Here is a 17,830-nt window from a genome sequence, read left to right on the forward strand (position 1 = left end):
CATTTCAAAAGCATCAATTCTTCGATGCTCAGCTTTTTTCACAGTCCAGCTCTCACATCTATACATGACCACTGGCAAAACCATAGCCTTGACTAGACGGACCTTTGTTGGCAAAGTAATGTCTCTGCTTTTTAATATGCTATCTAGGTTGGTCATAACTTTCCTTCCAAGGAGTAAGCGTCTTTTAATTTCATGGCTGCAATCACCATCTGCAGTGATTTTGGAGCCCAAAAAATAAAGTCTGACACTGTTTCCACTACAGCCTAGCTTTTACTTTTTCGCCTCTTGAAATAATTTGAAGGCTTAGAAGAGAGTCAGGTGATATTGTGGTATTCTACATGTGTTTTTTCAATTTTTGCTTTATTTTTTAGTTGTAGACCTATAACAGCCTTTTAAACTCCTCATTTTAGGTAACAAACTTATGAGTTCATTTATTATATTGATCTTACTTGGCAAAGTACAGTTGTTTGGGGCCAAAGTGTGATATTTTCATTTTCAGTTATGTGGTATTGTGGTCAGAGAATATGGCCTGAATTTCTGCTTTGAGAATTAAAAAGTTTTTATTTTGCCTAAACAAATGTTGCATTTTTATTAGTGGTCCATGGGCACTTGCAAGGAAGGTGTTTGTCCAGTTTGAAGATGATATTATATCTATAATTGCATGGTATATATTATATAGATTTTATATATTTATGTATACTTAAATCTGTGTATATTTTGTGTCATATCTATGATACCTATCATATCATATATATGATATTTTATGTCATATCTATTTATTTTTATTCTGTAGTTTATTGGTTTGATTTGAATTAGGTTAGAATCATTTACGGAGAAGGCAATGGCACCCCACTCCAGTACTTTTGCCTGGAAAATCCCACGGACGGAGGAGCCTGGTAGGCTGCAGTCCATGGGGTCGCTAGAGTCAGACACAACTGAGTGACTTCACTTCCACTTTTCACTTTCATGCATTGGAGAAGGAAATGGCAACCCACTCCAGTATTCTTGCCTGGAGAATCCCAGGGACAGGGAAGTCTGGTGGGCTGCAGTCTATGGGGTCGCACAGAGTTGGACACGACTGAAGTGACTTAGCAGCAGCAGCAGCAGAATCATTTAACTTTTTTTTTTAAGGGATCATTTAACTATTAAGCAGACATTTTTGCCCCTCTTTGATTTAGATGGAATAGTATACTTTGTTTTTGGATTTCAAATGGATAAATGAAAATTAAAAAAATTTATCTATGAGACTGTGTGCCTGCATTATCCTTATTTCAGTTATGGTAAATAGATTTGTCTAAATTTGTTCAACCAAAATAAAATCTTACAGGCCTTCAGTAATTTTTATTTTCAGCTTTCATTAATAATATATTTGTATTGTTTTCTATCATTTGTTTGATTTTTATAGGATAACTTTACAAGTTATAAATTTTACAGGGGGCCTTCAGTGAGAATTTTTAAATCATGATGCAAATAAGATATCTTATTCTGAAAATTTTTTTTTCTTCAAAGAAATAGTTTCATGTAAATGTAGGTGTTCTCTAAACTACCATTTTGTGTAAATATGTTTTTAACAGTAGCTTCAACTTCTTTTGTTTTTTAAGTGCAGATATTCTTTTTTTTTTTTTTTTTACTGTTGCCTTATGTTCAGACTTTTCATTCAATTTATTTATAAATGATAAGTCTTATAAGACTGGCCTTATTTCTGTGCTATTAATCATACCATTGGGATCCCCATTTTGCTTATAGTGCTATACAGTGTCAGTTGGAATGCATTGTCTCATTCCAGTGTATGTACAATCTCTTTCTACTTTTTCCCACATACAGGCCATACTTGCAAACCACCTTCTGTTGTGTATTGTATCTCTAGTTTACTTTATGCCACGCTTACCTGCTGCTGCTGCTGCTGCTGCTGCTCCTACTAAGTCGCTTCGGTCGTGTCCGACTCTGTGCGACCCCATAGACGGCAGCCCACCAGGCTCCCCCATCCCTGGGATTCTCCAGGCAAGAATACTGGAGTGGGTTGCCATTTCCTTCTCCAGTGCAGGAAAGTGAAAAGTGAAAGTGAAGTCGCTCAGTCGTGTCTGACTCTTAGCGACCCCGGATTGCAGCCTACCAGGCTCCTCCGTCCATGGGATTTTCCAGGCAAGAGTACTAGAGTGGGTTGCCACTGCCTTCTCCGGCCACGCTTACCTAGTGGGTTTTAAATGGGTAGCCTTAAAGATATATATAATCTTATATATATCATATATTTAATATGTAATAATTTAAGCACACACACAGACACACATGTACTTTAGTTCTGCTAAAATTCATATAGAGTATTTCGATAGGTATTAAGAAACGTGTAACAATAACTGTTGAAAAAAATTCAAGTGTTCATTGTAAAACTGAAGTCAGTGAATGGAAAGAAAGTGGAAATCTATTCTTAAGAAAACCTGATCATTAGAGGAGATTAAGTTTTACTCTTCCCCTTCCCAAATAGTAATCCTTTTATCTAAGGTTAACAATACATTTATAAACTTTTGAGTTAGCCTATTCAGCATTACTGGTGAGGGGTAATATGGGTAGAGATTTCATTTAGCCAGGAAATAAAATGAATGGCACCTGTTTAACATCACACATTATCCTGGCACTGTATAAAGGAGTAAAGACTATCCCACTGCATAACCCCAGGACCTGAAGTACCCATATCCAACCACTGTTCCAGACTTAGCTTCTCTTTATAACAGTGCCATCGTTCTAGTCACTCTGTCTGGGGAGTCAGTGTTGACATCTGTCTCACTCTTCCTCTCATCAGTATCCCTCCCAACTACCCAGTACCAGTTGGTTTTCAAGTCATACCCACTCCCAATTATTTTATGATATATTAAGCTCTCCATACTACTTGCCTGAAGGTTATAACAGTCTCCAACATGGATTTCCTGCCTCCACCCTTTCTGTTCTAGAGTCCATCGTCTTACTCAGCGATCTCAAACGAAGGGTGATGTCACATGGCTAATATATTCCTGTGTGCAATCCCTGAACCACTTTTTCTTTCATATATGAAGGTATATCAGAATGTAAGCAAGAGTAATATTTTAGGAATAATATTGGAGATACTTTAATTCATAAAAACATAAGCTTCAGTGCTTCTGTAGTTATACATATTTCACAACTGATTACCATAAAACACTGTGGTAGAAAACTGCTTATATAGACTGTTCTCAACTTAAACAACACATTGCCCATCATGTTTGACCAGCAAACCAGTGTTCCTCTATTCCTACCAAGTAAAATCTTTTTACCTTTTAAGTCTTACTTCCCATTATTTCACTTTAAGTATGCTTGAGCCAGATAGGACTTTACACCATTTTTTGAACATAATCTATACTTTCCTGCTCTCATGCCACTAAACCTCTTCCCTCAATTGTACTTTTTGAAATTCTGTACATTTCTGAAGACTCAATTTAAAGGTTAGGGCTTCCAAAAAATAGTTCCTTGTGCTACTGGCAAAAGAATAATCTTTTCTTTTCTATTCTATTCTTCAAAAGAATAATCTTTTGAATTTGCTCTGTATCTTATTTTTACTTCATAACACTTAACTGTCCTACATGGTATTACAGTCATTTGTATGTATAACTTTTGGTCCCTGGGTTGGGAAGATCCCCTGGAGAAGGGATAGACTACCCACTCCAGTATTCTTGGGCTTCTCTGGTGGCTCAGATGGTAAAGAATCTGCCCACAATACGGGAGACCTGTGTTCAATCCCTCGGTTGGGAAGATCCCCTGGAGAAGGGAATGGCTACCTAGTCCAGTATTCTTGCCTGGATAATTCCAAGGACAGAGGAGCCTGGCAGGCTACAATCCATGGGGTCGCAAAGAGTTGGACATGACTGAGTGACCTTCACTTATATATAACTTTAAGGTGGAATAAATGTCTTAAAACTTGATATCTTATAAAACTTGATATCTCTTCAACATCTAGCAGTGTTTTGTAAATTGCAGTTTCAGTATACAATAGAAGTTTCTTGAATAAGTAAATGAATGAGTGTTGAATTTTGTGCTTTCACTCTAGATTAATTATGGACAGTAGAAATCAATAGAGGCTGGTTGCAGGAACAAAATACCATACTTTAAAATCTATTGATAGTAAACTCTCTGACAGGAGGAAGTGTTCTGAACACTTTCTTGGTACTCAGGAAATATTTGTTCATTCATTTCCCTTTACTACAGAATTATTTAGAGAAGAATTTTTGAGAACAATGAAGATGATGGTGCTGACTTTTATGAAATTAGTCAAATAGTTGTACTAAGCACAGTCAATTAGAAAAGCTCTCTCAACTAATTGTACTTAAATAATATAGCCAAGTATAATACCTTAATGATTTGAAAGCATTTAGCAATATTTTCCCTTGGGGGCATTTCTCATTCTTTTTCTCTCTGTTATATTCTTCTAAATGGCTTCCATTAGGAAGTCTTCAATAAATGTAAACTATTATTATTAATATTAATGCTCACAGTAAATATTTACTTGGGAAGCCCAAAATCAAACACACACTGTACAGGGAAAAGGACAAATATTGAAGGTTTAAGCCAAAGTTATAGAATTTAGAATTTCTCAATTGCAATAACCTTTGGAATATCTCATTATTAATAAAAGTTGCCCTATGAAAAATAAACTGTAGAATAGTAGGGATATTCTTCAACTCCCAGGGCTAGACAGATATTTCTCCAAAAGGTGCATTGCCTATCAGTAGCAGAATTTAAAGCTTAGCTTCTAATATACAGATCTACTGCTATGCCTTTTTAAATAGATAATATTGAAAATTACTTAACCAACTTATGATTAGGATTTAAAAAGGAAAAATATGTAATATAATTAATTATGACCTATAATACATTTTGCTAAATGTATAAAAAAATAGTATAATCTACCTCATTCCCATGTACTTAATTTTGAATAATAACAGTGTTTTCCCAGCTTTATGTCTTCCACGATATACTGTCGTAATTGTTTCTGAACTTTCTTTTGCGTAAAGGTACTGTCTATTCTCATCTCAATGTTTGTTCTTAATTTGTCTATAATGCTTTCGCTCATATTTCATCAATAGTACAAAAGCATTTAAGTCTTCATGCAGATAATTTAAAAATAGCTACAAGTTTATAAAGAATGATTTGTTTCTTTATATATTTCTAGTAAATGATAAAATGTGAAATTTAGAAATATTATTTGGTGACTTTTTTATTTGATGACTTTTTTATCGAACCAACTTTATTTTTATTTACTGTCATTAGAAATTAGCAGGAGATTACATTTTAAAATATAGGGATTCAATGAGCTCAATAATTCAGAGACAGCATGTGGCAAATTGTCAAAATCTTTGCATCTGCTTTGATGTGACAATTCATCTTTGACATGGAAATGTAAATATAAATGTTAATCCAATAATGAAAAGTTGACTTAAAACTGATTTCTTAACTTGCTTGTCTGTGTCAGACCTGAATTTGAACTGTCATTAAAATACTGTTTTTTCTTTCCTATATAAAATAGAAATAATATACTAATAATCTACTAACATTATTGCTACATGTTCCTACAGATGAAAATGATAATGTTGAGATAAATACTAACGAGGAGATTCCTGAAGGCTTTGTTGTAGGAGGTGGAGATGAACTTACTAACTTAGAAAGTGACCTTGATACTCCCGGTAATTTCAAATTATAAATACTTTGTGTCCTGCTGCATGGCAAACTCTTCTGTTACATTTTTATTATTATCTCACCAATAATGATAGTAAATTGTTTTCGTAGTTTTATTACATCTTATGCCCTCACAAATCATTTAGCTAACTCCACCTTCCATCAATTTTATTTATTTTGTTTTAGGCTTAATGTTAAAATTAGCAATAATATTGAAATGGCAAATTTTTGTTTTTCTCTTATTACTAAGATTCACTTTGGTATTTTATGGGACAATTTGTAGACATTCTGTGATTGGTTCCCTTCTCAGCCTAAATATTTTGTTGTGATGTTCTAAGATATAGATGAAGCATTGGAATGCTTCAAATAGTAATCTAAACCATGGATCAGATTTCCTGATTTGGTTTGAAATTGGTAGTCTTAGTAGGAATATTATTTTATAAATTTTGTGCTTACTTTAAGTATTTAAATATTACTACTAATAAATTATTTTATGTGTGCTTAATGATTACAGTAAAACTCTTTGAAAACTGCTTATATAGATTACAATTAAATTAATCTCTTATTGTGTATCAGTAGATATCATACCAGTAATCACATTTGCGATTGAACTTCTGAGTTCTTGTATAAAATATAAAGAGATATCATACCAGTAATCACATTTGCAGTTAAACTTCTGAGTTGTTGTATAAAATATAAAGATAATTGCTTGTGGTTTAATAGATGAGTGTTCCATATGCATTACCTTTGTAAGTTAGCAGCAGGTAGCTTTGTAAACATAAGGGGTTCCATAAATGCTTATTAAATTGAATTCTTATAGCAGTAAAATGTCTTTGGCAATTACAGGTAAGAAAGTGAAATCCCTAATGTTTATCTTTTTCTGTGAAAAGCTACAGGGAGGGAGACACTCTTTTCTTCCCAGCCATGGCATGTCCCTACAATGCTAACCTGCTTTGTTTCTTCCCTGTTTGAAATCATGCTATTATTTCTGCAAAAAAACAGTCAACCAGAGTCTTCCTAACTATGGACAGCAGCTCCCCGCCCAAAAAATCTGTGTCTCTTGTCAGTAGTTCCTTCATGGCTTAGTATTAAATAATACTTTACTAGATACAGGGCAATATATTTGTAATTATTCAAGTCCAGAAGAATGCTGATATTTAAGGAAATTTTAAAAAATTTTAACCCAGAATTAGGACTGCCTTTTACTTCTTTCAATTTAAAATACCTACTCACCCTCTCACCACAGCCACTGTCAAAGTCTTTCAGAAATTGGTATCATGTCTTTACCACTGAGGGCACCCATAAGTTCAGAATTAAAGCCTTAACATTCGATTCATGGAAGTATAAAATCAGTGACAATCAGTGGTACATATTTCCTGATTTTAATAGTAGATTATGAAGACAGGAGAAATTAACCCTTTTTTGGATAAGGTAAGGAGAATTTTTTAGCTTTAGTTATAGCAACTTTGTGAGATATTTTAATGTATTTAAAGGCTGACTAATATTAAGGCTTAACAGGCTTGACTCTTTTCTTTTTAAAAACACTCTTCCTACTTTTTTGTATACCAAAAAAGAAAACACATCTCAGTCTTCCTGTTTTTGGAGTTAACTAATACATTGTTTACAGTTCTCAAGCATGCCAAGTGCTGGCATGTACATAGGACAGATTTCCAATTCAGACTATGGTTTATTTCATGGCAATAAGAAATAGGAATGAAAAAAAAGAAATAGGAATGCAAACTGGAATCTGAAAACACGTAGCATACATTATGATTTTTATCCTTGCTTTATTTTTCCCAAAATTCTTTTTTTATATCTATATAAAAGTCATAATGTTTTAATAATAAATTGTTTAATCTTTATCTTGATTTGACCATAGTTCATCAGATATTGTTTTAAAAAGAAGCCTGGCAATATAAACTGACCAATTTGCATGAAAGTAATGATAATAGCATTTATTAAGAATCTTATAATTAGAAAACTTATTAATCTTTATGAAAAATATCATTCACCAAATGGTCAGCATGTCTTTTATAATCATTTTATTAAAGAGTTGCTTTGAGTGAATTTTTTAAATGGAATTGTTTCCATTTGCTTCTGAACTATTTTATTAAAGACTAATTTACTTGCTAAAAATAATTTGAAATTATTTTTAAAGTTATAGCCATTTTTAATTTTAAATTTCTATCCATATTTTATACATTGCAAAATACAATAATCTTTATTTCTGCCCTCTAATTAGAAGTTATTTGTGAACATATACCCTATTTCAATGCTGGGTATATCTGTACATGCATAAACATTGGATTCTAACAGTATATACATGACTGTCTAAGATCATGTTAGGAGCATAATATGGCATTTTATGTCTAAATTTAATATACTAGAAGAATTAAAATTACAAAATAATATAATTTAGAATCAAATGCATTACCTCTTTTAAATACCCACTTTGTAATACCTTCTTTTATTATAAACAACCTATAAAGTTGCTAATATAAATATATGCATTAAATATGGCCTGAGGTTTTAAGGTAAGCATAGCTGCTATTAACCATAGAATAACTAAATGGTCTTTAGGCATGTTGACTATATTCTTTATGGGGACTGATTTTGGGGAAAAGCACATATATATGCTAAGAGACTAGATTTTATTTATTCCCACCACAAAAAAAAAATGATAATTTTGAGACATGATAGAATTGTTGACTAATGCTGTGATGGTAATCATATTGCAATATATGAATGTATCAAATCAATACATTGTACACCTTAAACTTACACAATGTTATATATTAATTTTTGAAAAAGGGATATAGTCAATATCCCTAAAGACTACTTAGTTATACTATAGTTACTGTATAATAATTATAGTTACATAGTATGTAATATTGTTTATAGTAGATATATAGATGCAAAGGTCTGCATATGTTTGGTCTTATATGTTATTTCACAACTCTAATGTCCTTCTTTCTGTTTTTTAAAATATAGTAATATTTTTATGATGTCCGTTAAATTGATAGCTACACATCTAAATGTAGTTCACACAGTTATTCATAATATTTACATATTTAACAGAACAAGACACTAAGTTGGCAGACTTGAAGCTGAAGAAACTCCTGGACACTCAGCCACAGGTGGCAAATTCACTTTCCAGCACTGCTCAGAAAGCTATTAATGAAAGTTCAGAGCAAGACATTAAGGTAAATCTTACTTAAAATATTTGACTTGGTATCTGTGTATTCGAATTCCCACTGGTACTTCATAATTCTAAAGTCAGTTTCTTACCAAATTCTTCATATTAAGATATAAGAATTTTATGAAATAGCTGATAAATTGAATGTCAGTATGATAATCAGTATGCATATACTGTTTTTCAGAGAAACTACTACTTTAAGTTGATATGTAAGTAAAAGTAAAAGCTATTCTTGACTTCTATATGCATCTGTATTTTGCTAATGAGAATATTGTTAAGAGAATTCTAGCATATTCTGTCATCTGCAGCCTCTGACCTGTTAAGATGAATTAATATCTGAAGATGATATGTGATTGAATATAAATTTTGAAGATACTTGCATGTGCTTTGTGCCAGTATAAATCTTACCTTGTGTAAGATTTTAGCCAGAATGACACATTGTAGGATGATGATAATGATGATGATTTGTAGTATTTGTATTATCCCCTCTCAAGCTGTCCCCCCTTTTCCTTGCAGTGTATCATTAATATTTCTCTAGCTTTAGGGCACTTCTAGTCTTGTATAACTTTTCACCCACCTGCGGACAGTGGGGACTGCCCTGCTGACTGAAAGGATTTCCTTTCCCTGACACAGAGATGCTTTGAAGTCCCAAAACAATGACTTTCATTGCTTTTCCCTTATACTGTCGGTTTCTATAAATTGGTGATGAAAGTGTGTGGCAGCACCAGAGGACTTTTGGTCTCTATCTTTGAACAAAAGGAAGCCTGGATCAGGTCTGATTTTTTGCGTTCAATTTAGCTTTCTGCACTGGATTTAATGCAGAATGAAGCGGGCCTAAGAATAATACAATGGATTGAAAAGGCTAACTGAATTAGTGGGTTTAGAGGAATACATTTGTAAAGTGGCAGAAGTCCCTAGTCATAAAAAGGTTTCTTAAGATGGGATTTGCTAGCTAATCACACTGATATTTTAGCATGTTGCCAGGCCTCAAAAAATTTAGCTGTGTTTGTTTATTTTGGTAAAGACTTGAGTTTTACACTATTGGGCAGTTATTATGATGCAACAGTAGAACACACACTTTTCTTACACAAATAAAAGCCATAATTGTTTCTATCCTAGCTACATAGGTAGTGTATTATAAGCATGATACTAATGTAAATATATAACTTAAAAAAATGAAATAGATATTTTCGTTCTTAAGGTTTAATTATCTAAATAGATGCAGATGATTTTGCTTTCCAAAAAGCCCTTCAATGTAGTTATTTTCAAACTTATTCCAACAAAAGGTGTGCTTTAAACAGCTTGTCTTTGTATGGATCTTTTTAGTTAAGATTTTTTTAAATGATGCTTATAAAGAACATATAGTCCATCTGTTCCCTTGACGCTTTCAGCATTGATTTGGGGTTTTATTTTTTTTAATAAAATGCAGTTTACACGTTTATAAATGAGGCATTTTGTGTTTGTGGAAAAGGATAAACTGTTACCTTCCCTTGAGGATTCTGTATCCCAGGCCTCCTTGAGGCTAGAGAATAGGCCATTGGAGGACTCCCTCATTACTGATTGTCTCAATGCAGAGGAAGGGCAAAGTCTTGGTAGCTTTTGATAACCAGTTTCAGCATTCAGCAGGCTTAGCTATTAGTCATGCATCTTAGCCTTTCCCTATTTACTTTCAAAACACTTAATAAAAATAATAAAAGATTAGGTATAAAATGAAATATTTGTTTGGTACACAGCACCTCGGTATCTGCAGCTTCCACACACTGCAGTGGTTCAGTCTTCTGGGATATTTCTTGTTGATAGAACCATTTGAATTTGTTACCAGTATTAACATAGGAAGCTCTGGAAAAGATAATTGTAGTTTCCTTAGCTGTAAAGGGCTTACTTACAAATCTGGCTTTGGAAAGTTATAGCTGATGAAATGCAGTTCAGTGGGGTAGTATTATAATCCTACCTTTTAGCCTTCATCCAGCATTAGTGGTTTATCTCAATGGGCATAAAATTAGAAACTAGTTCTTCTTGTCATACAAGTCTGTGGGACTGTACAAACCAATGGGGCAGAATAGTGAGGCTGTGGGGTGGGTGCGGGTAGACAGAGGTAATGTGGCATCTAAATGATACATATCATCAGGAGAAGACAGGGAGGTTTACAGTATCTAACGAATCAAAGTTATCAAGAGTGATTCTCTGTTTAAACCCTGTCTCCCAAAGGTTTTGGTTACAGGCAACAGACTTGCAGTTGAGCTGTTTAGAACTCTTTACAATCCTTTTTCCTTTCAATATATTTCTAAATTGATATTATCTTAAATCAGTAAAAGTTGTTTATTAATGTGTAATCTCACATTTATAAGATCAGACTCTCAGCACATTTGTTTTACTTTTAGAATGGCACAGAGGATCTCAGGACTGAGCGATTACAAAAAGCAACAGAACGGTTTAGAAATCCTGTTGTGTTTAGCAAGGATGCTACAGTCAGAAAGACTCAACTTCAGTCTTTCAGTCAATATGTTGAGAACAGACCAGGTAAGAACACTTTTTTAGATGTTTTCCCATCTTACAATTTAACAGTATTTAGCTGTGTGTGTGTGTGTGTGTGTGTGTATATATGCTGATAATGTAAATCCACATTTTAATATACAACTATCAAGCTTTATAATAATTTTACATGTCTTTCCCTTTTTTTTAAGAGATGAAAAGGCAGAGATCAATACAGGAAGATACAAAGAAAGGAAATGAGGAGAAGGCAGCGATAACTGAAACTCAGAGGAAGCCATCAGAAGATGAAGTGCTTAATGTATATTAATTTTTTGTGTGGTTTCATGATTGCTGATAATTCCAAACTGTATGTGGAAATAGTGCCTTTATTTGTTAAAATGAGATGTTAGGTTTTTTAAGATGTCAATCTCCAGTGCATTCAAAGCAGAGTGAGAGGGGTGCACTGTTGAATTAGTCTGCAGTGTGGTGATAATTGTCAGATAAAAAAAAATGAATTTTTCAGAGTTCCACAGCCCCAGCTTCCTTGAGACATTTCCATCAGGGCACTTCCCATAAAGAGATTCCAGTATTGATCTACCAGGAGGATTTTAATTATTACAATAGCAGATACCGCAGAGCTGCAGTTAGAGGGAAGAGTCACATGAGACCTGCTAGAATTTCTCAGCCAACCCATTTTGTTGGCTTGGGTTAATGGGTGTTCAACCTTTCCATTATCCAGATCAGCCGTGAATTACTAGCTGAATGATGTTTGCATTAATATAATATATATGGTAATTTCTTCACTTAATTAACGGGGAGGTTCAGCTCAGTAGGGGTATGGGCTGATCATGTGTAAAATTGATTTGTGAGGGAAATATTTGATAGACCGCAGGGAGAAAGCTGCTTTTGATGGACAGCTGCGGGACAGAAGCAGGAAGAACAAGTTTTAACTTGAATTTTTATCTGGAAGCATTGCTCTCTTTCATGGTGCTACTTTTTAAAATTATTATTATCTCTAGTTTGTGTAAATATTTTCATTGTTTTTACTGTTAAAATTGTTTTTGTTGGATTTTAAAACCCTTGCAAATGTACTGAGAGTTACAAACTATATTTTAAGGCTCTAGAAACTTCTCATTTTTAGGTTCTCATCCTAAAGTTATTTCACTAAAAGAATGTCTTAATACATAGAAGAGGTACCTCGTATATCCTGATGAAATATTTAATATAATTTATAAGTTACAGAATATTTGAGTATACTGTATACTCCTACTATTTAAATCTGGCTATAAACTTAATGAGTATTTTTAACTGAACTGGTGAGTAGAAGCAGTGAAGTTTATGTATTACTTATCACTTCTGTTTTCTTATATTTTTATTACTCTTACTGTGCTTGTTTTTTCCCCCTGGATGGGATTGAGAAAAGAAAAGTCCGTTTTGAAAATGCTCTGGTCTCTGGCAGATAGAGCCACTGAATTTTAAAGTTACCATTAGCATTTATTCTGTTCTTATAATTTTTGCTTTATTTCATATTGAGGTGAGAGAATATTCACTTTGTATGAATCTTTAAAAAATACAGTGACTTATTTGATCAGTCTATCCTGAGACGTGATTTATCAGTTTCATGATTTTTAAAAAATATTTCAGTTTTCAGTTTGTCAACTACCATAATCAGTCTAACAATAAGCTGGTTTAAATTGAGTTCATATTTACTAGTTCCAAAGATAAATAAGTTGTTCATGTGGTTAGACAGGTTTGTTGATTATGAGACTTTCAAAATATCCTCATAATAACATAATTCTTGATTTAGTTTCTTGTTTAAGGAGTAGCGAAAGATAATTCCTCATGGCTTCTTAGAGATTAATATGCTCCTAGGTAGGGAAGGGATTTGACAGAGGAAGGTTGCTCACATTTATTTCTTAGTAGTGGCAGTGGTAAGAGTAATCACTTACGCAGTTCTTTAGTGTTTGTCAACTACTTAGGAAACTTACCCCTAGAAATGTCACAAGATACACATTCCGAAGGGAGCTGTAATGAATCAGTTTGGTACTATACCACAAATAACCCTGCCCCTAATGATTTAAATTTGTAATATGAAAATAAAAATTAAGGTTTACTGGTACTTTATAATAGAACTGCTACTTCAAATAGAACTTCTAAGGATAAGTTTTTTTTAACATGCATGGTTATAAAAAGGGAAATTTCAGATTAAAATCCAAATTTGGTTCCATGGAAGATTAACCAAATCAGTGTACTGGTAGCATTAGATCCAGTGTAGCAAGGTTTGAAACCACCTGTCAAGTTAAAATTCGCAGCTACAATAATTAGTAATACATCAACACAATGACATGTTAAAGTACAGAAGCCAGCTGGAGGGGAAACTGGAGATATTAGAAACTTCTCTTTCATCATTTAAAAAAAAATTTTTAAAGTATAGTCACTGTGAAAAGAAGAAATGTATCTTTTTAATTTTATATTTCTGTAAGAACAAATCTGATATTCTTCCAGATAAATTCTTTAAGAATCAATTCCTTAGCTAAACTCCATTTTTGTATATTATACTTTTGAATTAAGGATGTCATAACTGTTTATTTTGACAGCCACTAAGGGAAAAATTATCTTTGTCCACACTTAATAACTGACTCAACTCTAGGAGAAATTTTTCTTACTCAGTATTTACTTTTTAAATCTGGGTGTTAAATTATAATACTAAACAGCTGAGGTTTTCTCTGTTTACAAAAGTTTTGCTGTATATAATACATATGAAAATGTTTTGAATCACAGGGCGTCGATTTTTGGTACTAAGGGTGATACTAAAGGCGTATTTGGTTCTCTAGGTAAGTGCTTTACTAAGTGTTTGTAGAAAGGAAAAAATGCAACTTACAAGTGATTTTTTTTTCCTTCCTGTTTGTTCTCGTTAACAGAAAGGGTTCAAAGACACCAGTCAGTATGTTGTAGGAGAATTGGCAGCACTAGAGAATGAGCAAAAGCAAATTGACACCCGTGCCGCGCTGGTGGAGAAGCGCCTTCGCTATCTCATGGACACAGGTACGGTGCCCAATTACACTGTAAACAGTTTTGGCAAATTGAGCGTTCACAAACTCTTATAGAGTTTTGGAAGTGTGAATCTTTGAAGCCTGAATGTTCAGCAGAACTGCCTTGAAAATAAAAAGGCTGCGATTTGCAGCCACCTCTCTGGGCCCTGGTGATAAGAGTGCCTTCATGGGAAGTGATAACTCGCCCTGATACCGTGTGAGCCAGCACTATTGAACAGTGTGCTCATCCATGCAGAGTTGGAATACACATCTGTGCCTCATTGATATGCCACTGCTTAAAAAAAAAGTAAGATCTTCACTGTTCTACTGATTCATTGGGAAAAAAAAGATTTGGCCAGCTAAAGCCATGTACTGCATGAAACAGAGCACTATGCATAGGGGACGGCTCCATGGACTAGATCACTGAAATTTGAGAATACTATCTGGTTACTGATGCTCCGCAATTTTTTTTCAAGAGAACAGCTTTTTAAAAGTCTGTAATACTTTGTGTCACAGTTGCATTTGAAAGGATTAAGGTATATAGGAAGGTTTGTAAAAATGGTTTAGAGCAGCAAGTTAGCTCCTAACCAGAGGATAGATTGGCATTTAATGCTGATTGCCAATGGTGATTGAATAGATCTAAGTATGCAGTAAGCTACTGGGGTGGGGTGGGGAGGGTACTGTGTGTATATTTTTAAGAAATACATATGCATTTGTTTCTTTAAAATGCTGCTCCTACAAAGGGGTAAAAATGGGAAATAAATTGAAATCATTCATACCAAATTAAAAGTAAACTATGTTAAGTTAAAAAATGTCAAAATATAAGTAGAAAATCTATTCCTCTAATTAATTGCTTTAATTTTATATTAAATAGATTAGTAAATTACTAGTGGATTAGAATTGGAAAGCTTTCTTGAACTATTTCTTCTCTATCTGCCAAAGATGTATTTACAACTAATAAACTCCTTCAGAAATAATCATTTATATGGGACATTTGAAAATTGCCTACATTAGTGAAATCAGAACACACTAGACTATGAAAAGGCCTTTGGTTTTGTATGATCGGATTGGTTTCAAACTGTGTTCTGTGGAGACTTTAGGGCTTTTTCATAAAAGAGCATTGTGTCACAAGAGAAAAGACTGGAAACTCTGTTTCCTTTCCTTCTTTCATGCTTGGAACCTGATTTATTGAGGGTTCTAACCAGAACAGACTCACTTTCTCCTTCCCATCCCACATATTACCAGTGAAGCTTTGTAGTGGCCCTCGTCCCAACTATAAATCATTTATTATCTGAAACACGTCATGGACTACAGACTGACTTCTAGAATCTCTTCAAGGTTTTATATTCCATGCTACACAGGATAGAATCTGGTCTAGACTGAATCTGCTAGACTTGATTTCCCAGCTTGATAAGCTACAAGAATTCTCCTGGATTGTATCAAACCTCCTCCAGCTCAAATAATGGTCACCAAGATTTGCCTAAAGCCTAGTTAGCATCTGAATTAAAAGGTAAGGTATTAGAAAGGGAAAGCATATATTTATCCTTTTCCTTTTGGAGGTTCCAGTGCTTCCAACTTTTCGTTTATTATAGAAGTTAGCACCTTTCTCTGATATGTTAGAATTTTCATTTACTTTCTGAATCTCAGCCTTAGAATTAAAAGCAGATAGTATCCATATTCTTCATTTACTTTCTGAATCTCAGCCTTAGAATTAAGCAGAGCAGATAGTAATCATATACTTTACATGATAAAACTGAGGCTCAGATAGGGGAAATGGCTCATATAAGATGGCTTAATTACTAATGGCTGAGTTAGGGCCTGAACCCATTTTTAGGTTTTCTAGTTCTTGAGAGTTCTCTTTCTCTCTCTCTTTTTTTTAATAGCAAAAAAAAATACTTTACTGGCTATTTCAGTTTTTATATACTTGTGGATACTGACTATATACACTTTTTAATTTTATTGATTTGAAATTCACATATAAAATTAACTACTTTAAAATGTACAGTTCTGTAGCATCTAGTACATTCACAGTGTTGTGCAATCACCACCACTATTTCCAGAGTTTTTCATCACCCTAAACAGAAACTGTGCTTATTAATTCCTCACTTCCTCCTCTTAGTCCCCTGGGACTCACTAATCTACTTTCTGTTTCTCTGAATTAGTTTTATTCTAGATATTTCACATATAAGTGAAATCAAACTATAGTTATCCTTTTGTGTCTGACTTCTTTCAGTTACTATGATATTTTCAAGGTTCAACTATATTGTAATATACCACTACTTTATATCTTGTTGTGAAAGTGAAAGTCACTCAGTCGTGTCCGACTCTTTGCAACCCCCTGGACTATACAGTCCATGGAATTCCGCAGATCAGAATACTGGAGTGGGTAGCCTTTCCCTTCTCCAGCGGATCTTCCTGACCCAGGAATCGAACCGGGGTCTCCTGCATTACAGGCGATTCTTGACCGAGTGAGCTATCAGGGAAGCCCTGTTCTTGTTGTGGTTAAGTAATATTCCATGGTATGTATATGCCATATTTTGTATATTCATTCATCCATTGACGGACATTTGGGTTGTTTCCACCCTCTGGCTAGGATGAACATGGTCTCAAATCATTTCTTTGAATCTCTTCAGTTTGGGGGGTTATGTACCTAGAATTGGAATTACTGAGTCATATGGTAATTCTCTATTTTTTATTAAGAAACTATACTCAATTTTAAAAGGGCTATGAAGTTTATTTAGAAGTTGATTTGTGGAACTCAGGATATATTTTCCAAAACAAGTACTGTTATAAGCATCTACAGGCCAAACCCACACAAATCTATTAATTTAAAATATAACTAAAATAATAATAATTATTATTATTCTATTATTATAAAATAATAATAGTTATTATTAGACCTGAGTCCTAGATTCCTAGAGCTTGAGCAGCTCTGGGTTTTAAGCACCAACCCCTTTAACTCTGAAGCTCTTGCATCTTGAGGAGGAGGAGGATGGGGACTGGTTGGTGGCCCAGACTTCTGTGCATTTTTCCTTACTTGTTGGAAGAAGACTCTAGCAAAAAAGCAGCAAAGGATTGTAAGAGATCCTCAGTCAGTACTATAACAAGAGGGGGAGATAGTAGGGATGATAATGGCCATGACATGGGAAGGGCTAGAAAGATCCCAACATTCATTTAGGGGAGAGGCATCAATATTAGAGTGAACTCAGCTGTGGGGATTTATATGACTAGTTCCTTCTGAAATTGAGTAATCCTAAATCAGTGACAGTCTGAATATTAAATAACAATAGTATGTGAGAGAGAGTATATGTGAGACTGTGTGTGTGTGTGTGTGTTTCTGCCATCCTATCTTAGGGTCTATAAAACCCTCATGCAAATGCTAGAGAATTTTTTTCCATAAGGAATGTTTTGTGGGTTTTGTTTTTATTTTTATTTTGTAGTTGTTGCAGAG

The 17,830-nt window shown here is 33.9% G+C and overlaps 1 protein-coding gene across 16 annotated transcripts in view; it reads left to right on the top strand.

The window, feature by feature from the left end:
- Positions 1-17,830, top strand: part of EHBP1 (EH domain binding protein 1) — a 570,368-nt gene that overhangs the window by 512,661 nt on the left and 39,877 nt on the right. For 15 of the 16 annotated variants that reach the window (XM_010863286.1, XM_010863288.1, XM_010863290.1 and 12 more), the window contains 5 exons: positions 5,580-5,687; positions 8,758-8,882; positions 11,257-11,395; positions 11,560-11,666; positions 14,269-14,392. In XM_010863286.1, coding sequence (XP_010861588.1) covers positions 5,580-5,687; positions 8,758-8,882; positions 11,257-11,395; positions 11,560-11,666; positions 14,269-14,392 — 603 coding nt within the window. The remainder of the gene's footprint in view (positions 1-5,579; positions 5,688-8,757; positions 8,883-11,256; positions 11,396-11,559; positions 11,667-14,268; positions 14,393-17,830) is intronic. The other variant, XM_010863295.1, reaches the window with a different exon arrangement.

This window comes from Bison bison, unplaced genomic scaffold (genome assembly GCF_000754665.1).
Source record: "Bison bison bison isolate TAMUID 2011002044 unplaced genomic scaffold, Bison_UMD1.0 scf7180017864489, whole genome shotgun sequence".
In the NCBI taxonomy this organism is placed as follows: Eukaryota; Metazoa; Chordata; class Mammalia; order Artiodactyla; family Bovidae; genus Bison; species Bison bison.